We start from the raw sequence: 24,161 nt of genomic DNA on the forward strand, positions 1-24,161 counted from the left end.
TTTACTGTTGCTTTTTTAGGCAAATAGGAGTGTTAATTGGCTAATATTTATTTGTATACAGTAAACAATGTTGGCTTCTGTTGTGATAATTGTAAATAATAACCTCTTTGGCTAACAAATGTTCCATCGTTAAAGAATAGACAGAGAGGGAAGGTGTGTGTGATTGGACTTGTAAGAGTTATAAGCACATCTGATTATGTATTTGTAGTGCAATTTTTAATCTGTAAATTATTATTGACTGGATTACATTTGTTTATGCATAATACATGTCAACAAGTTTGAGTGCAAGTCTGTTGGCTGAACAAACATTTAATCCTTTTAGTCAGTCTCATCTATAAGAAATATTATACTACAGCATAACTTGTAGTTGGTATGGATAGACAGTGACTTCATCAGAACACACTTGTGTTTAAATTGGAGGATAATAATAACTATACAGTTATATACTGCATGAGCAAATAACTCTGGTAACCTTAATTCCTAAAAATCCTTAATCTTTAAACAATAGTTCATCAATGTTAATTTTACGTTTTTTTTCTTTGGAATATTTTAGATAGGTCCAATGCAATGACAAAAAATGTTTTTGATATTCAGTTGTGGACCTCTATTTTGATTATAGTTGTAAGTTCATGTGTCTTTTGTATTACTTTGTTACCATCTATTTTTATTAAAACTTTTGACCATATTTTGAAAAATATTTTTCATAATTATTAAGGATGTTGCTTAAATAAAAAAACCCCAAATTTAAAATGATAAATTTTAAAAGAAGTTTCATGTTAGAATTTTGCTTTTGGAAAATTTAGTTTCCAATTTCTAAACTCAGTTCACCTTTTTGAAGTTTCAAAGTTTCAAGTGAATCTGAGTATATTTGCTGTAGATTTAGGGGGGAAAATAAGTTCAGAATTTGTCTTGATAGTGAGACACACACCGTCCCAAAGAGAGCTGTGGGAGGCATTGTGTATTGGAGAAGCAGGATATTGCCTACAATTCCCAGGGACAGAGAGAATGTTTCTCTTACTACAACCTCTTATGAAGTGTAGCTTAGTACTTGAATTGTAACTGAACAGTTCTTGTCATGATGCCATGACCTTGCCCATTTTTGTCCCAGGGGAGTAGGAAAGGAACATTTTCTGGACTCTCAGGGACTGAAATTTTTGAATTCTTCTTATGCAGGCTCAGCCGTGGGAGAAAAGCTCTTCAGGGCTTTTTCTTGCCCTTTGCCTTTCCTCTCCTGTATTCCTTCTTTCTAGGGGCCAGGCAGAACCTGGGCTTCAGTGAATAATCCTAATTCTTTTAGTGAAGATTTTGCAGGTTGTGTTTCTCTGTAGAACTTATGTCCTATCTTCTTAATGCACATTTCATGTAGAACATAATGGATCTTTTTCTTCTGTTCTTTACTACTCTACCCCAACACTTCTGCTGGAACATCAATTCTCAGAAATTCAAGTTGGTGTAATTAGGGTGGGTGATTAAACTAAGAATAACGTTTAATGTTGTAGTAAGGAAACTATTACATCCATACACAGTGAAAATAATTTAGGACTTTTTACTTTTTGGAAGTATGACTTATTTGGGAAAATTAAATCTGATTGTTTTAGGGTTTTGTTTTGTCTGCCCATCCTGGCTAATAGCCATTGATGGACCTATCCTCCATGAACTTATCTAGTTCTGTTTTGAACCCTGTTATAGTCTTGGCCTTCACAACATGCTCTGGCAAAGAGTTCCACAGGTTGACTGTGTATTGTGTGAAGAAATACTTCCTTTTGTTCATTTTAAACCTGATGCCTATTAATTTCATTTGCTGACCCTTAGCTCTTGTGCTGTGAGGAGTAAATAACACTTCCTTATTTACTTTCTCCACACCAGTCATGATTTTATAGATGTCTGTCACATCCCCCCTTCGTCTCTTTTTGAAGCTGAAAAGTCAGTCTTATTAATCTCTCCTCATATGGAAGTTTTTCCATACCCCTGTTCATTTTTGTTGCCGTTTTCTGTACCTTTTCCAATTCCAATATATCTTTTTTTGAGATGGGGCGACCCAGATCTGCACGCAGTAAGATGGACGCGGACCATGTATTTATAAAGAGTCAATATATTTTCTGTCATATTATCTATCCCTTTTCTAATGATTCCCAATGTTCTGTTAGCTTTTTGACTGCTGCTGCACGAGTGGATGTTTTCAGAGAACTATCCACAATGACTCCAAAATACCTTTGAGTGGTAACAGCTAATTTAGACCTCATCATTTTATTATGGTTGGGGATTATGTTTTCCAGTATGCATTACTTAGTATTTATCGACACTGAATTTCACCATTTTGTTGCCCAGTTACTCAGTTCTGTGAGATCCTTTTGTAATTCTTCAAAGTATGTTTTGGACTTTGCTATCTTGAGTAGTTTTGTATGCTCTGCAAATATTGCCATCTCACTATCATCCACTTTTCCAGATCATTTATGAATATGTTGAACAGTACTGGTCCCAGTACAGACCCCTGCAAAGACACCTTTATTTACCTTTCTCCATTCTGAAAACTGATCATTTAGTCCTACCTTTTGTTTCGTGTCTTTTAACCAGTTACTGATCCACGAGAGGACCTTCTCTCATCTCATGACAGTTTACTTTGCTTAAGAGCCTTTGTGAGGGACCTTGTCAAAGGCTTTCTGAAAATCTAAGTACACTATATCTATTGGATCACCATTGTCCATAGGCCTGTTGACCCCCTCAAAGAAGTCTAGTAAATTGGTGAGGCATGATTTCTCTTTACAAGATCCATGCAGTTACTTGACCCTTTGTATATATGAGATTTCTGTTAATTATTGGCAGAAAATGAAAACTACAAAGGTACATTGAGTTTTGTCTCAAAATGTAATGTAAAATGATCGCCATCTAGACTTCTCTGTATTCTATATCTTTAAAAGGGAGAGGGGGAGCAAAAACTCAGTATATGTAGTTCAGGGTAGGGTTTTGCTCTTCTGTTTGGTCTTTTTTTTTTTTTTTTTTTTTTTGTTAGACTCAGCAGCAAACACAATGTTCACTGTTGCCCAAGCAGTAATAATGTAATTAAAATAGGTATACAGTAATATAAGTAAAAAGTCATTACCTCTTGCTCTATAGGAAAAATGAGAGGCTTGAAATCAATATTTGCAAATAGAAAAGGAACAGTCTCGAGGGTAGAAAATCTTATTTCCAAGTTTCTAAGAGGAGAGGTAAAAACAGAAGTTGGAAATTATTAAAAATAAAACTGTAAATACTTGATAGTGTTGTTACAAAGGTAGTTGGTACCCTTTGGATAAATACAATGAACAAGGAAAGCAAGATTAATTTTAAAAGATGCCAAATGAGTTAAATATAGCTATTTTGCAGACACTTGTAGTTTGTTTTATTTTTTTACAGAAAAATATTACAGAAGAAATGCATCTCTCTCTCAGTTTTACCTCAAAAGTTTAAATAGGGAATATGTTTTCCCTATCAGGTATCTTAAATTTGTTCTTTGGAGATATAAAATATGAGTGCACAAAAGCAATACCAAAAATGCCACAAAAAATAAAAAACAAAACAACAACAAAAAAACCAACATCGTTCAGGAAGGCAGAATTTTTTTCCGGAAGCTCTAATGTGTGTAAATCCTAATTCAGACTTTTGTGTGGAGATGCAGGAAGGGGGAGTCATAGGTGATACTGAAGAGTAAAGAGTGTGAATGAATGCTGGAAAAGATGATAATTCAAGCCTGAATTGAAAATTAACATTTACTCAAAAGCTGCTTTGTTTAGTACAAGACTAAGAAAAATGTGTAAAATGTCAAATGTTTTAAGGAACATGCAGCTACGTAACATGAATATCAGTAGTGTCTATTTTTAAACTTTATCCAAACGCTCTTGATACAATCAAATGCAGAATTTAGTAATTGCAAATGTTGTGGATTCTTTTGTTTTAAAACTCTGTCTGATAGCAGGGGTAGGTCCTTCATGGGGAATTATAGGCTGAGTGCTAAAAATACTTGCTCATAGAGTTTTATTGCCTTAATAGCGTCAAATTTAGAGAATTATTTTCAAATGTATGTATGTATATGTTCATATTTTCTTTTCCACCTAGGAGGGAGAGATTTTACCATGATTTATATCTAGTTAATAATAGTTCAGTTCTTATACACTGCTGTGCCTTTAAATGTTGACTGACTGACTGCAGTTTTTTCATCTTGTAAATTTGAGGTTTTTTCTCAAGACTTAAGAAACTGTTTTGTTCTTTGTAGCTGAGCCAATAACGTTTCCATCTGGAGGAGGCAAGTCATTTATTATGGGGTCTGATGATGTTTTGTTAAGTGTACTGGGCCTTGGAGATCTTGCAGACTTGACAGTAACAAATGATGCAGACTATAGTTATGATGTAAGTGAAATTCTATTTTAAAATTCCTTATACAGTTGAATATAATCAATGATAGTTAATTTTTGAGAATATTCCAAACATTTAGGACAGTTTGTTTTAGTGGCAAAAGCTACTGTTTTTGCAGACACAAACACCTCATAAATTAGCAAAACAGCTTGTGAAATAAAAATGAAAAATGATTAGATTCTTAATTATAATGAATTTGTAATTCAAATTTTAACTTTTTTGTTTGTTTTTTACTTAAGTAAAACTTTTTTTTACTTAAGTGTTTTCTAAACAGGTTTTTAGGTGAATTATTTTAAGTAAAATGGGAATTGCCCCAGAAACTCAACACTAAAAAGTTGGAGCTAATATTGATAGCAACTTAAATGTCTAGATGTTCGCTTTTTTATGTATAAAGTATATATAGTAGCATGTAATAGCTTTTAGTGTGAAATTCAGATTTACGTGTGTGGAATATTCTTTCATTTTATCATATTGGTGTCCTTTTCCACTGTGCACAAAATTAATGCCCATGGTAACATTTTTAATATGGAATTTGTACTGGCTAGTAATATTGTTAGTTTGGGGTTTTTTGCATGCGCGCGGGCTTACGTGTGTGTATCAGTCCATCCAGGTAAGTCCTTACACATTGAGATATATTGTAAATAGTGTTGCATGATGTTTTTGACCAATAAGACATTTTCATGCTTTAGTTATTTCTATAACTTTTTCTGGATTCTAGAATCTGTTTGCGTTTTTGAATGTTAAGATTATATAATTATTTTTCTTGGAAACAACTATCAGTGATTTTCTTGAAAACACATTGCATTTCACACACATTTATTAAATGAAAACTCAGTGTTTATAATATATCCCAGGGACTTAGTTACACAAGTGTTGCAAGTGTACATCTTTGTTTAAAAAAAAAAATCATAGTTTTTCTTCAATATTATTTGAAATTTTATGAGCCTGAATTCAATCAAATATTTAAATATATTTTACCTTATTTCAGGAGTTAATGACGAATCATTTTCTTCCTAAAATGGCTATCTGAAACATGAATTTTTCACACTTCTAATACTGAACTGTAAAAGACTAATTATAGCATCCCGTTTTAAAAAAATATAAAGGTATAAATAGTTTTGGGAAAAATGGTGTTTACATGCACATTACAGGAGTTGTAGGCTTTAGAGGCTGTTTTACTAAATAATGTAATATACAATTTTTGTTAGCTTTAAAGAACTGAATTATTTGAAATAGTGTTAATTCAGCATTAACACTAAAAAATCAACACTTAAAAAGTTAGAAAAAACAAATTTTAAATGGAGAGCTGAAGTTGAAATCGGAGATTAAAGTTTTGTGCTTAGGCCTTAATATAGTACGGTTTTTGTATAAGTGTAAATTTATCAAATGCAGTACAATACAAATAATATGAATAAACCTGGAGTTTTTTTTAATGCAATATCTTACAGTAAATTACAGCGCACATTCAGTCATCAGATTTGGTTTTAATTTTGTAAAATTTTGGTAAAATCTATAAAACCAGGAAGCTTTGAGGAAAAGTTGTTCAGTAACTTTAAAGCTGTGAATGTTCTTAAATTGTAGGCCCAGAGATTGAGACAAACCAATATTCTTTATACCAATATACACTTAGAGGTGTTCTAGATAGTATTCCGATTTTTCATATGGGGAATTTGAGGCATAGCAAGATTAAGTGATGTACCTAAATTCACACAGTTGCAATTGTTGGATTAGATCCCAATTTCTTCTTGGACAAAGTGTCCAAATGGCGTCTATTCTAGGTGTTTGTGCCCCATGCATCCAAGCTCAGAATCTTTTGAATGGCCATGTCCTTTGGGCTATACCTGTGTGTGTTGTATGTCCTTTGTCTCTCCTCAGAGGATATAAAGGCAGGTTAGCCATAAGTCTCCTCTTCTTCCAGTAGTGTCCCTGTGCGTGCTCTATCACAATTCCTTCAGGTGCTCATGCATCTTTGATAGGCGATTTTCAGTGTCAGTGCCCGTTCAGCCCATACTTGAGCTCCAGCCATCATCATGCCCCATAATGGGGATTTATGAAGCTGTGCAGACGAGCTGCCCTCAGTTCAGTTGCCCTGTGGTCTGAGATGAAACATCTAGCAGGTGTTCAATTCAAGCTTCTCTGTTAGCTTAGCTTTACAATTTTAGTGTTTGTTTAGTTTAGTTAGTTCTTAAGCTATTTTCCTCCATTTAACACCCTTCCCTTCTGCATTTGAGACATTCTGCTCAGGGGTCATCATTGCTGTGGCCAGGATCCCCAGGGTTCAACTACTGTTTTTCTTGCTTGAAATCTTTCCTGATTAGTGATGGACATTCTCAAAGCCTCTGCTGTTTGGGAGACACTCATATACTCACAAAGTGTAAGAGCTGGTCATCTTTTAAAAGCAGATATAGAAAACCCTCCTCCCTCCCTCCCTCCCTCCCTCCCTCCCTGAGTACACTGGCCTTTGAGATGACTAGTGCCTTGTTGTCCTCCATACACCACTCATGAGCATCTTCACATGATGAGAACATGGAAGATGCCAAAGAAGAGGAGTTCTACGTCTCCTAATAGAGAGCCTCGTCACCCCAGAGATTAACAGGTTTGGACATCATCCAGAACTTACCTAGTGGACAGGTTTATGACTCTAAGAAGCCTCATTTCCAAGGTTAAAATAATCCTGTGCACATTGGCAAAGCGTTACCTTCAGCTGGTAGGATGTATGGCATCTTTTACCTTTTGTACACAGCATATCAAGTTACATGTTTGCTGTTTCCAGAGATGGCTCAGAATAGTCTGTATCCTGAACAGTCTTGACAAGCTGGTTTTTGTCCCTTGTTGAATTTTGGACTCATTCACTTGGTGGAAGGATCCATTTAAAGTCTGTACAAGGGTTCCCTTGATGCATCCTCCACCTACCATCACTGTAACTTCAGATCCATCCCTCATGGGTTAGGAAGTTCACATAAGGACATATACCAAGGGACACTCAAGTTGTCTGCTCAAGAATCCTTTCTGTATATCAAGCTATTGTAGTTAAGAGCAGTCAGGAATGCCTTTATTCACTTCCTTCTCGTAATCAAGGCCAATCTATCAAAATAATGATGTACTACATAGTCTGCATGTTCTACATAAATCATCAGGGAGGGGTGAGATTCCTTTCTCTTTGTGCAAAAGTGATAAACCTATGGAACTGGTGTATAGTATCATATCTTTCAAACATACAAAATGCCATGGCCAATGATCTGAGCAGGCACTTTTCCTAATATTACAAGTGGGAACTGGACTCTCTCATTCTCAAACATACTTTTTCTGATCTCGGAGTTTGTAGAAGTGGACCTCCTTACTAATGCCATCAGCACAAAGTTCAGGAGATCCTGCTCAACAAGTAGACTGGTTTCTTGTTCCTTGGATGAAGGGCCTCTGTGCATAGCCACCAACACTGCTGATCCTGAGAGTACTGAACAAGATCAAGCAAGGCAAAACCAGAGTCATTCTCGTTATACCAACTTGGTTCAGACAAGTCTGATATCCTTGCTTGCTTTACCTCACTTCTTGTCCATCACTGAGAGTTTCTTTCATTCCCCACCTGCTATCTCAGCACTCTGGTTGAACTCTTCATCCCAACCCGGAAATTCTTCAGATCAAAGCATGATTCGTCAGGATAGATTTCATGTTCTACAGAAGTACAAGTCCTGTTGAACAGCAGAAAACTTTCTACTAGAAGTACTTACCATCAAAAGTAGAAAACATAAATAAAATCAGGTCTTTCAAGGAGTTCTGCCACGGTTCACTATCACAGCCTTCTCAGTGTTTGCCCACGCCATGACAAGATTCATCAAGGGGCTGATTAATCCTTTATTAACTTAGATAACCTACTCCTATATGGGATTTGAACTTGGTCTTTAGTTGTCTCTTGAAATCTCCCTTTGAATCACTGGCTATGATAAGTCAAGGAATTGTGGATCTTAAGGGCAAATCCCCCCTTTGCAGTTTTCTTCAAGGAAAAAAATGTGTTACAGCCACATACTAAATTTCTACCTAAAATATCTTCCGATTTTCATATTAACCAAGTTATTCATCTCCCTGGTTTTTTTTCCCAGAGCAACACCAGGGCAGGGAGGAAACTGACCTTGAATTTCAGAAGGTCATTAGCCTTCTATCTGGACAGAACCAAATAATTTAAAAAGTCTCTCAGACAGTTTGTTTCATTTGTGGTCAAATTCAAAGGCTCCATAATATTCCCCAAAGACTTTGAGTTGGATTTCTGGGTTTTTTTTCTTGTTATGAGGTTGCCAGGGTTAAAACTCATTTTAGGGTACTAGCCTGCTCTACAAGAGCCCCATTCTACCTCTATGGTTTGTTGGAAAATTTTCCGTTCGTTGAAATTTTCAGAGCTGCAACCTGAACTTCTGTACATACTTTTTCCAAACACTGTGCCTTGGTTCATGCCATCAGCTCATATGCTGCAATTGGCAATGCAGTTCTATCATCAGTTTTAGATACAGTTGCACAGCTGTCTCCTCGTTTCAGGGATACCTCCCAGGAGTCACCTGAAGGGCAGCATTGATCACCCATAGGGACTGTACTTAAAGAAGAAGGAGAGTGCACAAGTTGAGTAACCTAACTGGAGTTCCTCGAGATGTGTCCCCCTATGAGTGCTCCACTACCCACCCACCCTCCTTCCCATCTGCTTCAGAGTTTCACCTCGCAGAACTTCTCACTAGAGAAGGAACTGGGGGTGATTTGCCTGAGCAGCTCTATATATCCTTGGTACAGGGCATGAGGATATCTGGAGCACATGTGCAGGCTGAATGGACTTTTCTACCAAAAATCTCCAATCAAAGGAACATCGGGCACATGCACAGCTGAAGTAACTGAAGTGGAGCACCCTTAGGGGGACACAGCTCGAAGAACTCCAGTTACTGCACAAGGGTGAGTAACCTGTCTTTCTCAGTTTCCTATTAATGCCCATGGCAGTGATACAGAGCAGCAGTGCCCAACCTGCTACTCCTGAGCATTCTCTTTCTTTTGATTTAAAATAATCTATTATAGAATTTCCTAAATCCCCTTCAAATTCACTAATGTGGACTGTTTGTTTAGAAAACAAAAAATCCGTATATTCATTAGGCACCTCCTTGCATCATGGAAGACTCAAAGCCCTCCGGCTGTTAGACTTGTTTGTCCTACAACAGGCTTATTCCTCCTATCAATGGCCATAGCCACTGCCTATTTTTCGTAAGGCAGACCCATGTACCAGATAGGTGTTCCATCTACTGTTTGGTCTTCTCAGGAACTTGGAAGTCTCGGAATGGTTGTCTCAAGCATCATCGCCTGGTCCAGTGATTTATCTTTGAGAAGACAGATGCTCCTAAAATTGATCAGGCTCTGAAGAAGTCTTGGCCTGTACCAGCCAACTTGTTACATCAAGACCCAACACCAAAAAGAAACTGCTATCATGTTGCCTTTCATTAATTGGGAGGGCTCTCCTAGCTTGAGCTGAGGAACCCAGAATATCAAAGTTTGAGAGACTTCTCTTGAATGATGGAAATTTCTATAATGTTTTTGGCTTATGGTTGATTCTCTGTCATGGACAATTTTTAAATCAAGATTGGATGTTTTTCTAAAGCATATGCTGTAATTCAAACAGGAATTATTTTGGGAGAAGTTCTATGGCTTGTTATGTGCAGGAGGTCAGACTAGATGATCACATTGGTCCCTTCTGGCCTGGGAATCTATGAATCTATAATATTGGTTTGTGACTCTCAACTTACAGAACACGGACTACCATATCACCCTTTCCCTGGCCCATAAGAAGTACCTACAATTTATGGTTGAGCTCAATCATTACCAGTACTAAGTGCTACCATTTAGTCTCTCCACTGCACCAAGGGTCTTTACAAAATGCCTAGCTGTGGTGGCGGCTTATCAGTGGAGACAGGGCATCTACAACTACCCATAATGGATGACTAGTTGATCAAAGGAAAATCTCAACAAGAAGTGTCTGCAGCCTTAAAATACATCCTCCAGCTGTTCACTCAGATAGACACCTAATGAGCTACTAAAAATTCTCTCATTCCATCACCGATGATGAAATTGCAGTTTGTCATGGTGGAAGTATAATAGTTGACCACAAGTTAACTAGCCCTGAGTGGCACCATATAGAGGCATGTTACATTGGAAAATATACAGATAGAAATTTTAATACTCTCCCATGCTCTCTTGAACTGCTTTTGTGATTACATGTTGAGTGAGCAATACTGAGAGAAACACAATGAGCAGGCCATATATATATATATTATGTTGCATTTCTGGAGTCACTACAGTTTTCAGTGAAGATCAGTTAAGTTTTTGCTTTTAAACTTATTTGCTCACTTCTTTCATAAAATTTCAAAAAAATTCAGTGAATAATATAGACAATGTTACTGGAGGAATGGTAGCTAGTTTGATAACAGAGAAACAATTCAAAATAAAACTCCATTCAGAAGACTTAGATTTTACATTTGCACTAATAGAATCTGTGCCAGCTTTAACAGAATTTAGTACAGCTGTTACTAGCTAATTAAGTGCCTGATTGTGAAGGGAGCTGAATGTTAATCACCTCTCAGGAGACTTCCTTTACTATGCAGTATCAGGCCCTGATTATCCAACTCTTCTTTCTGTAGACTCCATTTTCCTTTGAGGGACTGGTAGATTTTTACGTACTCTACATATTATCTAAAAGAATTGCACAGAATTGTAATTCATTGTATTGTACAGCTGCAATGTTAAAGTGGATTTGGAATTTTAAAACTGGAAAATAATATCTCATGTTCTTGAATTTTTCTCCTTTCAGTTTTGTTTCCACAGAAGTAGTTTGGTTTTTATTAAAATTCTATTTATGACCTTGGAAGTTATAGTATATTCTGATAGAAAGTACATAAGACAGTACAGTTAAATTTTGTCATAGATCTTAAGATCAGAAGAGATGTTCTGATAATTTAATCTGATCTTCTGCATAACATAGATCATCCAGTCTGACAACAACTATACACAACAAATGTTGTCCAGCAATATTTAAGATATTTTTGGGATAGGAAAATCTCACTAAAGAGGACATGAGAAAACTAAGAAAATAAATCATTTTTCAGATTTTAAAATGAAGAATCTAGTAACAGTATATTTAAGTAGTATTTTAAAAGTGTATGTCCCACAAGATATCAAAAATCCCATGTTGGAGTTTAAAAAAAAAATTAATTCAGAGTCTCTTTCAAGATTTTTAGAAAAGATGCTTTACTGCTTGTTACTGTTGTCATAGTCAATAAGTATTCTTGTCCCTTGACTGGTATGGCTTTTTGCAAGATACAAAACTGATGCAGAAAGTATTAAGCTCAATATTAAACAGTAATAATTGTTGTGCTCTACTCTGTGTGGGCCTATTGGGAATAATATTAAGCCTGTACTCATTATATAGAATTATTTCTCTTCTTAGAACTTAGGCAAAAGCTACAATTGGAACCGAAGCAAAACTGCTCTTGCAGATTTAGTTGATACTGGGGTTTGATTTGGTATCCTGAATATTTTTCTGGAGAGATGGATCATAAAACAATTAAAAAGCGGATATTAAATCATTTTTCCCAGATACTATGTGAAAGCCCAATATTTTTTCATTGGTTGGTTTGTAATGTTTTTGTTTTCTCTTTAGTTTTATAGCCTATAAACATGAAGAATTGTAGTGGATATTGGAAAACTAGTCACAAGTGACATTTTATATTTTGTTTTGTTTCTCACTTGTTAGTAACTTTTAAAAAGGCCAGAAGTTAGAAATCAATTGGCAAACTGACTTTCTTTACTAAAGTCCTGTAACTCTTTTGCAGACTTCTTGGTTTTGTCTAAGTTTTATTGGTACAACTCTCAAAATTTTGTTTGGTGCTGCAGAGCTAGCAATGGAAGCTTGAATTTTTTGTATGTCCAGCAAAATAGTTCTTATTTAAATCAGTATCCCAAACATGTGAATCTTCAAACAGTAACATACAATATATAGTTTTATACATAAGATCAGTAAAGTTACTAGATAGATTTTTGTTTGTTTTTAGCTGCCAGCCAATAAAGATGCCTTTCGGAAGACATGGAATCCTAAGTATACGCTACGCAGCCATTTTGATGGAGTGCGGGCATTAGCTTTTCATCCTGTAGAGCCTGTGCTGGTTACAGCCTCTGAGGACCATACTCTAAAACTTTGGAACTTACAGAAAACAGTTCCTGCCAAAAAGCAAGTATATGGTGGTTTTATTTTTTGAAGTTTGTTGTATATGTTGTTGTCTGATAAGTTGTTGCTATAAACATTTTTTAATTGTTCAGTATAATCACCTTTCCTGTATTTTTGTGTTTTTTCCCCAGGAGTGCCTCTTTAGATGTAGAACCTATCTACACATTTAGGGCCCACATGTAAGTGTTTATCAAAGTTAATACTTCAGAGCAGCTATTGTCATTGCCACCTGTTATGGAGTCAGTAAAATGTTTAGGCTTAAATACCATAAATTTATTAATATTATTCATGCGTAATGCCAAAGATGTGCATAATGCTTTATAAAGCGAGTAAAAACCATCTGTGTCAGGAGGAGTGCACAGTCTAAGATAAAAGAAGAACAATAATAACAACAGGAGGTGACAAATGTGGAAGGCTTAAGGGGAAGGGACAAAAGATATGGAAGAAGACAGTGAAATTGTGCTATAATGAAGATTGCAGTTTTTTGTACAATATGTGAAATCTACTTTAAGAAGATTTTAGAGAAGAGGTATAGGAGGGCAGAGTGAAGATGAAGTAGATGGATTTAGGAAGAAAGTTTCTTATATAGGGAACTGCATGAAAAAGGGTACAGAGGACAGGCATGAGAAAAGAACATGGGTTGAGTAAAGAGAACTGTTAGGGTGAAGAATAAAGGTGATCAAGCATAGAGGTCGGATGGATCTAAATTGCATAGGGTCTTGAAAGTGAGAATGAAAAATCTAAATTCAGTGCTCAAAGCAACAGAGAGTTTATTAAAGGAATCTTGGGAGGATTAGTTTGGACATAGGTATCAGTTGAGGCAGATGGTTTTCACAGCAGAGTTTGGGACAAGATCGAGAGAGTGGAAGTAAAGCAAACGCCAGGCAGCCTAGTGGGGAGAGAGTTGCATTAATCAAGATGTATTATGATCAAAGCCTGATCAAGATTTCAGCCAGATCTTCTTTCTCATGGGTCTTGAGTTCATCTGTTTGTGTGTTTGGGATGTGTGCATCTCATCTGAGATGCATCATAAAACACATTTCTCTTAGAGTGCTTCCTCATGTCGATTTCAATGGAGATGCATGTGCACCATCGTTGGAAGGTTTTTCCCCCTAGTGGTATCTGCTGGGTCAGGTCTGGTGCCTCCTGGAGTCACACCTTCATGGCACCATATATAGGGCCCTGCTGACCCTCTGTCCTCTCAGTTCCTTCTTACTGCCTGTGACAGTTGCTGGAACATCTGATTGCTCTTGCGTCTGCAAGTACTCTCCCCAGTGGACGTTTTTCCATTGTTATCTGTAAATACTTTAACTATTTTCTTATGTATATAGTAGTTTTTAATAGGTTGCTTTAGGATAGGACCCTGCTTATCAGGGTCATTTTCTTCCCCCCAGGATGGGGGTGTGCCTCCATTTCTGGGGTTTAAGCCATGTGGGGCTTGTGATAAGCCTATGCTAATAAGCGACCCCCACTTGGCTTGCCTCAAGTGTTTGGGCGAATCCCATCAATGAGACTGCTGCAGGATCTGCAAGGGATTTTGTCCCTGAACTAAAAAAGAAAGAGACCAGAGGTGTAAGCCCCTCTTTATGGAGGTGGCTTTTCGCTCACTCAGAGCCAAGTTTGGCCAACCCGGCTCCTAGCACAGCGCACCAGCCTCTATTAGGCAGACTCCGGCACCGAGAAAGGACTGTTCTACCAGAGTGTCTCAGCACCGTCAGGGCCCTCCGCTGGGACCGCCACAGTGCCCATTCTTCATGACAGCAGGGCTCATAAGGAACTATTAAGGAGGGTGGCCCAAAACCTAGGAATTAAGGTGGAGGAAGTGTCGGAGACCTTACATGCCCTGGTGAACATCCTGGCCCCTGCAGGCCCATCATGAATGGCCCTTCCACTAAACAGTGCCATATTGGAGCCAATGAAGACCTTGTGGCAGACTCCAGCTTCTTTACACCCTATGGCAAAGAGGGTAGAAAGAAATTACCTTGTGCCCTCTAAGAGTTTCAAGCACTTCTGTACTCACTCCCCCAGGCTCATTAGTAGCCACTGCAGCAAACAAGTATAAGAGACAGGGCCAGCAAGGGCTCATGCCTAAGGCCAAAGATGCTAAAATACTGGACATCTTTGGTAGGAAGATATATTCCACTGCGGGGCTTCAGTTTCGCATTTTGAACCAACGGGCGCTTCTCAGCTAATATGATTTTAACATATCTGACAAAATTCACCGAACTGCTCCCTCAGGATTATGGGGCCAAATTTTCAACTCCAGTTGAGGAAGGCAGGGCTGTGGCAAAAGCTTTGCTACAGGCTGCGCTAGACATGGCATGGAGGAGCTCATGGCTACAGGCCTTGGGCCTTCCTTATGAGGTCAGCAAACTGAACAGAGACTCCCTTTTGAGGGCATGGTCTCTTTTCCGAACAAACAGATTCGAAACTCCACAGTTTGAAGGACTCGAGGGCCACCCTCAAGTCTGTGGGGCTCCACACCCTGGTCCCTGAGAGGAAGTACTACAAGCCACAGCCCCTGCCTCATTTCTACCAGTCGCAGCCCAGGCAGGACTATGGCAGGAGCAATAGAAGAAGACCTCCTCCTTCTACCCAAGGGCCTGGGCCTGCGAGGCAGTCATTTGGATTAAAGCAAAACTTTTGAGGATGCGCCCGAGGGCAACACACCAGTTCAGAGTCTGAATCCATTGCCCCTATGGACTGTTTATCCCACTTATATCAGATGATGGCCCAGATTACTTCAGATTGCTGGGTACTATGCACAATAAGACTGAGATACTCCCTACAGTTCAGTTGTCCCCCATCCCTCTTCTTGGATCCTACTCATGAGCAATTTCCAATCGAGGTGTGAACGCTCCTTCAGGTGGGAGCAATAGAAGAGGTGCCTCTGAAACTAAGGGCTGAGGGATTTTACTCCCCTTATTTCCTAATCCCAAAAGCCAAGGGCAGTCTCACATCCATCCTGGACCTGAAAAATCTTAACAGATTCGTGAAGAAGCTGGAGTTTCACATGGTCTCTTTGGCTTCCATTATCCCTTCTCAATATCCAGAGGACTGGTATGCCGCCCTCGACTTGAAGGATTAATATTTTCACGTCTCGATTCTTCCAAGCCATATAAAATTCCTAGGGTTTATAGTAAATCGGGTTCACTACCAGTTTACTGTTCCTGCCGCCAAACCCCCCCCCACCCCCACCCCCACCACCACCACCACCAAGTGCCGCTTTCTTGAGGAAGCAAAGGGTATAGGTTTACTGTTACCTCAACAACTGGCTGATCAAGGGCTGCACCAGGGCACAGGAGGATTCTGATGTAAGATTGATGCAGGCAACTTTCAATAAATTAGACTTCCTAATAAATGTACAGAAGTCATAGGGGTGGTATTCAACTCGGTCCAAAGCAGAGCCTTTTTCCCGGAGTTCTGATTCCGGGCTATAGGCACCATCATAGAAGGTCTCAGAAGCCACCCCAGCAAGACATTGCCTGAAACTCCTAGAGCATATATCTGCCTGCATATACGTCATGAAATATGCAAGATTGCGGCTCAGACCTCTCCAATCCTGGCTAGTCTGTGTACCGGCCAGGCCAAGACCATTTAGACATAGTGGTCACACTTCCTTCCTCAGTGACCAATGCCCTCCTCTGCTGGCTGAACCCATGGTCAGTTTGTGCAGGGATCCCTTTCTCCAGACCATACCCCTCACTGTCCCTAGTTACAGATGCATCAGTGATGGAATTGAGAGGCTCATCTAGGGAGGCTTAGGACCAAAATCTCTGGTCCCAGGCAGAGCTCTTGCTGCACATCAATGTCAGAGAGCTCAGAGTGGTGTGACTGGCCTGCCAAACCTTCCAGTTCCATCTGGAGGACAAATGGGTATCGGTCATGATGGACAATACAAGAGCAATGTTTTACATAAACAGGGTAGAACATGCTTCTCTTCTCTGTGTCAAGAAGCCCTGCAGCTGTATAATCTACTCAATACATCTCAAGGCCTTCTATCTCCTGGGATCTCAGAATGAGCTTGCGGATCGTCCCAGCAGTTCCTTCTTCACCATGAGTGGTCCATTTGCTCAGATATCGTGAAGAGTGTCTTCCAATGGTGGGGAGTTCCTCATACAGACTTATTTGCAACAAGACACAACAGGAAGTGTCTGCAGTTCTGCGCCTTCCTGAATCACAGCCCGGGCTCAGTCATGGATTCAGTTCTTCTCCCTTGAAAGGGCCATCTTTTCTCTGCGTTCCAACCCACTTCAGTCATACATAGAGTGTTGCTGAAGATCACGAGGGAGGGGATTTCCCTGATCACGATTGCCCCAGCCTGGCCACGTCAACAGTGGTTCACCACCTTTCTGGATCTTTTTCAGTGGAGGCTCATTCCAGATCTGATTACCCAGGATCATGATCCCCTACAGCACCCTAACCTCGAGTCCCTACATCTCATGGCATGGAAGCTCCATGGCTAAACCCCCTTGAGTTAACATGCTCTGGACCTGTTAGAGAGGTCCTTCTTGGGAGCAAAAAACCATCCACTAGAGCCACACATCTGGCAAAGTGGAAGAGGTTCTCTATCTGGTCTATACAGAAAGGTGTTTCACCCACACAGTCACCAGTACCATTCATCCTGGACTACTTGTTATACCTAAACAGCAAGGGCTATCGGTGTCATCAATCATAGTCCGCTTGGGTGCGATTTTGGCTTTTCATCCCTGGGTCACCTGTCGATCGGTCTTCGCCAACCCAATTGTCAGCCCTTTTCTGAAGGGCCTGGACAGGTGTACCCTCAGATGCAACAACTGATCTCTCCCTGGGATCTCAACCTAGTCCTATGACGACTCATGGGCCCCCATTCAAGCCCTCAGCAACTTGTTCTCTGCTCTACTTGTCCTGGAAGGTGGCCTTCCTGTAGCCATCACGTCAGCCAGAAGAGTCTTGGAGATCAAGGCCCTCGTGTCTGAGCTCCCATATGTCACCTACTTCAAGAATGGAATGCAACTGCATCCTCACCCAGCCTTCCTTCCGAAGGTGTGGTCTCTCAATTCCATATGAACCAGGATATATTCCTCTCAGTCTTCTGCCCGAAGCCACATGCCAACAGCCAAGGGCAGAGACTTCACTCCCTGAATGTCAGGCGTGCACTTGCCTTCTATATTCAAAGGACAAAACCTTTTAGAAAGACCACTCAACTTTTTGTAACAATAGTGGACTGGATGAATGGCCTTCCAATCTCGTCCCAGAGAATTTCATCGTGGATCATGGCCTGTATCTGTGAATGGTATGGCCTGGTGAAGGTACCTGCTCCCAATCTGTCAGCACATTCTCCAAGGGCAGAAGCATCTTCAGCAGCATTCCTGGCACAGGTCCTGATTCAGGATATCTGCAGGGATGCCACGTGATCTTCAGTCCAGATCTTTGCTTCCCACTATGCCATCACTCAGCAAGCCAGGGATGACACTGCATTTGGCAGAGTGGTACTGCAATCTGCGTGCCAATGAACTCCGATCCCTCTTTTGTAACTTGTTCTTCGAGATGTGTTGCTCATGTCCATTCCAAGACAACTTCCTCCCCTTCCCCTGTCCTTCTGTTGGGGTTAGTCAGCAAGAAGGAACTGAGCAGGTGGAGGCCCAGCATGGTCCTATATACGGTGCCATGAGGGCGCAACTGTAGGGGGCACCAGAGCCTACCCAACAGATACCACTAGTGTAAAAACTTTCTGGCAGCGGTGCATGCAGTGCATGCACATCTACATTGGAATGGTCATGAGCAACACATCTGGAAAAATAAGTTACGATAACAGTTTTTTCCTACTTCCCAGCATATCCAATCCAAGTTTTGGTAAGAGGGGTTAATACAAACTTATTTACCCCAAAAGGGATTTCTGTCGACCAAGTAGTGACAGTAAGCTCACTTGAAAAAAAATAAGGCCAGTGCAACCTGACAGTTGCTCCCTAAAGCCAGCTGATCCAGCATTTATAAAAACCATGCTCATGGTAAATGACTGTCAGATCATTTAACTACTGCACTGCTACTACCTGAGACCCAACCAAAGAACCCTGGCTTCTGATCCCAGCAGGATATACTAGAAGAAGGCAAAACAAAATAACTTAGCTGATGCACTGGGGGGAAATTTCTTTCTCTGAGGTGGCAATTGATTGTATACTATACATGGAATCAGGTGTAATCAGTCCCACATCCAGCAGCTGCAAACTCCCGAGTGACCCTCTGAGGGAAAAGGAGTGGAAAACTTTCTGCTGCTGAAAATGACATATGCTTCTTTTCCATCTAGAAATATTTATGGATTATCCTTCCCCTGACAGAATAATTTAGATGGTAAAATAAATCTCCCAATCTCATGCCACCGCATAAAGGCGGCAAGCCTCCAGCCCCAGGACTTGGCCCCGTGTTAAGTCTAACAAGTACAAGTGTTCTTGTGAGAGTTTCAAGGGTCATGTGCTTGGGCACATTCTGAGCAATTCAGCAGATGAGATCTTGTGAATCTCTATAAAATATCTGTACAGAAAGGTAGATGGCATATTCTAAGGCTAATTGTCATTGTTTCCAGTATATGCCCTGTTCTGTGTTTTTGTTTTAAAATTGCGGGCTCTCTAGATAGCTTGTTGATTTTTTTATTATTTATTAAAGTGATTTACTCTTCAAAAGTGGCTATAATGGATGCAGACTTTTTTCTTTTTCGATGTTGTTTATCCCATTCTCATCCACCTCAAAAATGTAAACTACTATTGCACTACTATAAATGTGATTGCTTAAACTGATGGACAAGAAAATCCAAAATTAAAACTGAAACTATGTTTAGTTTTCTATTTTATGTCTGGGTCTGGCAGCATTTCTGTGTCTGAAATAATCTAGAGACTCAGCATAGGGTTGCAGATTTGTCCTAGCACTTCTTTAAATCAAAAGTTACAGAGCAGTCATGATAAATTTAGTAAAAATCATGGGTTTAGGGGGAAATGGTGTGTAAAATCATGGGCGTATTATTGGAAGTGGGGGACAATGTAGGAGGGTCATGTTCAGTCGTGGGGAGGGGGTGACGTGTTATAGAGCAAGCCCACCTCGTGCTTATCCCACAGTGGTGGCTCCTGTCCTGTTGGGTTGGTCTGGTTCCCAGCTCCAGCCTATCATTTCTTGCCACAGTGTGCAGGCAGGACTTGCCCCTTATGATGCCCTGCTTGCCCCACTTTTCTGGCCCTGGAAGGATTGTAATAGATGAAGTTGATTCTTCGTCCAGCATAATGGTGAGCTAGGTGGGAACTCTGCCGAGAAGTGAAGTGATATGATTATTTCTCTCAGACAGTCTTTGAGGTATACTCCCCTGGCAGGCCAGCTTCCTACCCAGTGTCCCTGGTCTATGTGATGGTGGCAGCCAACGCTTTCCCTTATAGGATCATAGAATTACGGAAATGTAGAGCTGGAAGGGACCTTTAGAAGTCAAATCCAGCCCTCTGAGCTGAGGCAGCACCAAGTAAAGTTAGAGCATCCCTGACAGATATTTGTCCAACCGGTACTTAAAAACCTCCAATGATGGGGATTCCACAAGCTCCCTTGGAAGCCTATACCCTTATCATTTTAAAGTGTTTCCTAATATCTAATCTAAATTTCCCTTGCTGCAGATTACATCCATTACTACTTGTCCTACCTTCAGTGGACATGGAGAACAATTGATCACCATCCTCTTTATAACAGCCATTAACATATTTGAAGACTGTTGTCAGGTCCCCCCCCTCAGTCTTCTTTTCTCAAGATTTAAACATGCCCAGTTTTTTTTTAACCTTTCCTCATAGGTCAGGTTTTCTAAACCTTTTATTATTTCTGTTACCCTCCTCTGGACCCTCTCCAATTTGTCATCCTCTTTCCTAAAGTGTGGTTTCCAAAACTGGATGCAGTGTGAGAGTTGAGGGCTCACCACTGCTGATTAGAGCGGAACAAGTACCTCCTGGGTTTCATGTATGACACACTTGTTAATGCAACCCAAAATAATATTAGACTTTTTTGCAACTGTGTCACATTGTTGACTTATTCAGTGTGTGATCCACTGTAACTTCCAGATCTTTTTCAGAAGTACTATCAACTAGACAGTTATTTCCTGTTTTGTAGTTGTGCATATGATATGGCCTTTCAATCAGTTGTGCACCTTATAGTAATTTCATCTAGACCACATTTCCTTAGTTTGCTTATTTAGAATGTCATTTGGGACTGTGTCAAAAGTCTCACTAAAGTAAAGATATGTCACATCTACTGCTTCCTCCTATCTCCCAGGGCAGTAACCCTGTCAGAGAAGGAAATTATGTTGGTTCGGTATGGTTTATTATTCACAAATCCATGCTGGCTATTTCTTATAATCCTATTATCCTTTAGGTGCGTACAAATTGAGTAATAATTTATTTCAGTATCTTTCCAGCTATTGAAGTTAGGCTGACTGGTCAGTAATTGCCTCAGTGCTCTTTGTGCTCCTTTTTTAAAGATAGGTACTATACTTGCCCTTCTGCAGTCCTCTGGGACCTCACCCACACTCCACAAGTTCTTGAAGATGCTTGTTTACAGTCATTGCTTCAGCCGAGATTGCTTCAGCCTAGTTGCTTAAGTACCTTTGGATGAATTTCATCTGGCATTTTGATAGAATTATTTTAGTGTTTCATTAGCAAGTAAACTCTGCTTATCAGAAAATTGTTTGCAGAGCGAAATGAGTGCAATGACTTTCAATTGTCTTGTGTTTTTTAACACATTTAAAAAAAATTTCATTTCTGCTCTATACTTTAGCCAATAATAAAATAAAAACTATTTTTTCTTTTAACAGTGGACCTGTATTGTCACTGGCAATTAGTTCTAATGGAGAACAGTGTTTTAGTGGTGGCATTGATGCAACCATCCAGTGGTGGAATATGCCTAGCCCTAATGTGGATCCTTATGATACATATGGTAAGTGTCTTCTGAGAATGAAAGATTGTCAGACTTTAGACTTAGATGAGACTTTTAATACTATTATTCATTGATTCTAAAGTGGCTCTGAAAGCTCATGAAGAGCTTTTATAAAAAAAATTAATGTCATAGGTTATCTGAATTATTGCAAATGAATCTTTATTAATGTGTTTTTTGGTATGTCTGTACTGCAGTTCAAATAACAGCGTGTAATTGCAGTTCAAATAACAGGGTGTGATTGCAGTTCAAATAAACATACCCTGCACTGGTTTTAATCTAGTTATCTTAGATATTGGAGTAGTGAAGCTACAGTTGCTCACACTTCTGTATGTCTACTTGAGCTTCAGTCACACTGATTACAATATAGATATATGCTTTATATTATATGTACTCAGAAGGTGAGATATGTGCATGTTGTACATCAAATGTATTAAATATGACAAAGTATATTATCTCCTCCTCTGATCATTTTTAGTTCCCCAGATAAAGACAGAGACTTATACCCTTTCTTCCACTACAGATATTGTAGCTTATTTTTGTTCTAAAGCTACTGATTGGCTTTTTGACATTGGACAAGTGCTTAATCTATCTGTGCCTTTGTTTTCCACCTGTAAAATCGGGGTAATACTTGCTCATCTTTTGTGTAGTGATTTGAGATCTTTGCATAGAAAGTGGTATAGAAATATGAACTTTTACAACTATTGTCTAAGTTCTACAGAACCAGTTACTAAAATTATCAAGTCTACATAAAGATATAGTCTTTGTTCTTTCTTTGTTCTTTCCAGTCAGCAGAAAATATGCCTTTAATTTTTTTGTTTTTGTTTTTGTGTGGTGGTGATATAAAAAGCTACATTTGTGCATTTTGTCATGGTGCACATAATCTGTGTAAAATCTAGAAGGTGCATGTTCAAGTTAGTAGAAATTAAAATACAAACCATTTGATGAACAAGCATTTAAAATGATCTTGAGTGACTTTGGGATAGGATATTTTAAGTATCATATATTGAAGATGATGTATTATTTCAAGGTAGAGGCACAGTTTTCAGTGTGGTTTCTCATTACTGTTGACCGACATTCTTTCCTGAAACTTTTTATAGTTTTTTAAATGGTCCCCATTTCGTGTTGATGCGTATTCTATGTAGAACAGTGAAGTATATTAGGAGAGGATTTAACAGCTTTTATGTGAAAAAGGAGTTCTTCCTAATTCTGTATTTTCTGAAGAATAGTTTTAGTTCAAAGTAAAACACTGATACGTTTTGGATTAATACAGAATCTATTTTTTTTTTTTTTAAATCTTTCATTTGTTCACAACTATCCTGATTCTGAGAATTTTCCAGTGTCCCAAACTTGTGGTTTGCTAGTGCCTTCAGTGACCATCCTTCTTTAAATAAAAAAAAAAAAGTTTAAAAAAAAAAAAAAAAAAATCAGTTTTCAGAAAGATCTGCAAACCCTCCATTTCCTGTTGACTCTGATAGTGACATAGGTTTCACATTTAGGGTAGGAAACTTCTAGGACAATATTTGGATGCTCTTTTGGCAGAGTAGCCTAGCCACTTAATGAGTAGAAAGGAACTGAAAATGACATGATTTACTTAGGGACAGGTGGTTCTTCATTAAGTGGTTGCGTGTATGTCTTCCATTCATGGGTATTGTGCTCCCGCTCTCACTAGAGATCAAAACTTTTTCTTGTTATCAGTCCCCTTTTGGTCTGTGCATGCTCATGGAATCCTGGAGGACATAAAGGTGCAGGACAGACCAACTAATCTCTCTGTTCCCTTAACTGACAACATAGGGCTAGAGGTGGAACACTTTAGCAGTCGCTTATCCCTGTTTTACACTTGGATAGTTTAGTGTGTTGTAAATAGTTCTTGTTTTAATCAGCTTTAGGTTAGTTATTTTTTAGTATTTTAGTGTTAGTATTTTAATATAGTTTTAACATTTAATTAGATGCTGATATCTTGTGATAGATTTAGGAGCCATCATAGCTTTCTGATTTTAAAACATGCCCTTCCTGTAATGTTGCAGTGCTGTCCAGAGACGCTCATGAAAAGTGTCTTTACTGTCTAGGTATGGCACATATTCCTAGTAAATGTGCTTACTGCTGTTCTTTCAACAAGCTGTCTCAGAAGAACAAGGAACTTAAATTCAGGATATATCTCCTGGACATGAGGCCTGGACTGTCAGATCAATCTGTCTCCAGTGTTCCCTCTCCGAGCAGTCCTGCTGCAATTACAAGAGCTTCAACTGAAAAGGGACACAACTTTCGTTTTCCAGGTTCTTTGAAGAAAAAGAAGGCAAGATCACCCCAAACTGCAGCTTTGGAAGGGACTTCAAGGCACAAAATAGTGCCCTTGGAAGCCTTGGAACATACCTCTAAGTGCTCAGTACCATTAGAGAGAGAATCTTCAGATCATATGGGGGCTTCAGCATCATCTTTGAAGGTTACAGTACCGTCTACTGTGTGTACTTCTTCAGTATGCAGGAATTCAGTACCAAAACACAGGCACCATCTACAGTCAAGGATTCTGCCTCCATGTCTTCTTTCTCATCGGTACTGCATACACTGCTACAGATAGGTTATTCAGCTAAAGGAACGA

General features: G+C 39.2%; 1 protein-coding gene across 4 annotated transcripts in view; it reads left to right on the forward strand.

Annotated features, from left to right (window-relative positions):
• The window catches only part of STRN3 (striatin 3), a 102,734-nt gene that overhangs the window by 67,770 nt on the left and 10,803 nt on the right, over nt 1-24,161 (forward strand). For all 4 annotated transcript variants that reach the window (XM_067534480.1, XM_067534493.1, XM_067534487.1 and 1 more), the window contains 4 exons: nt 4,250-4,383; nt 12,459-12,634; nt 12,763-12,810; nt 21,444-21,565. In XM_067534480.1, the coding sequence (XP_067390581.1) occupies nt 4,250-4,383; nt 12,459-12,634; nt 12,763-12,810; nt 21,444-21,565 (480 nt within the window). The remainder of the gene's footprint in view (nt 1-4,249; nt 4,384-12,458; nt 12,635-12,762; nt 12,811-21,443; nt 21,566-24,161) is intronic.

Source organism: Emydura macquarii, unplaced genomic scaffold (genome assembly GCF_026122565.2).
Source record: "Emydura macquarii macquarii isolate MOO-44397 ecotype Brisbane River unplaced genomic scaffold, CSIRO-AGI_Emac_v2 contig_374, whole genome shotgun sequence".
Classification (NCBI taxonomy): domain Eukaryota; kingdom Metazoa; phylum Chordata; order Testudines; family Chelidae; genus Emydura; species Emydura macquarii.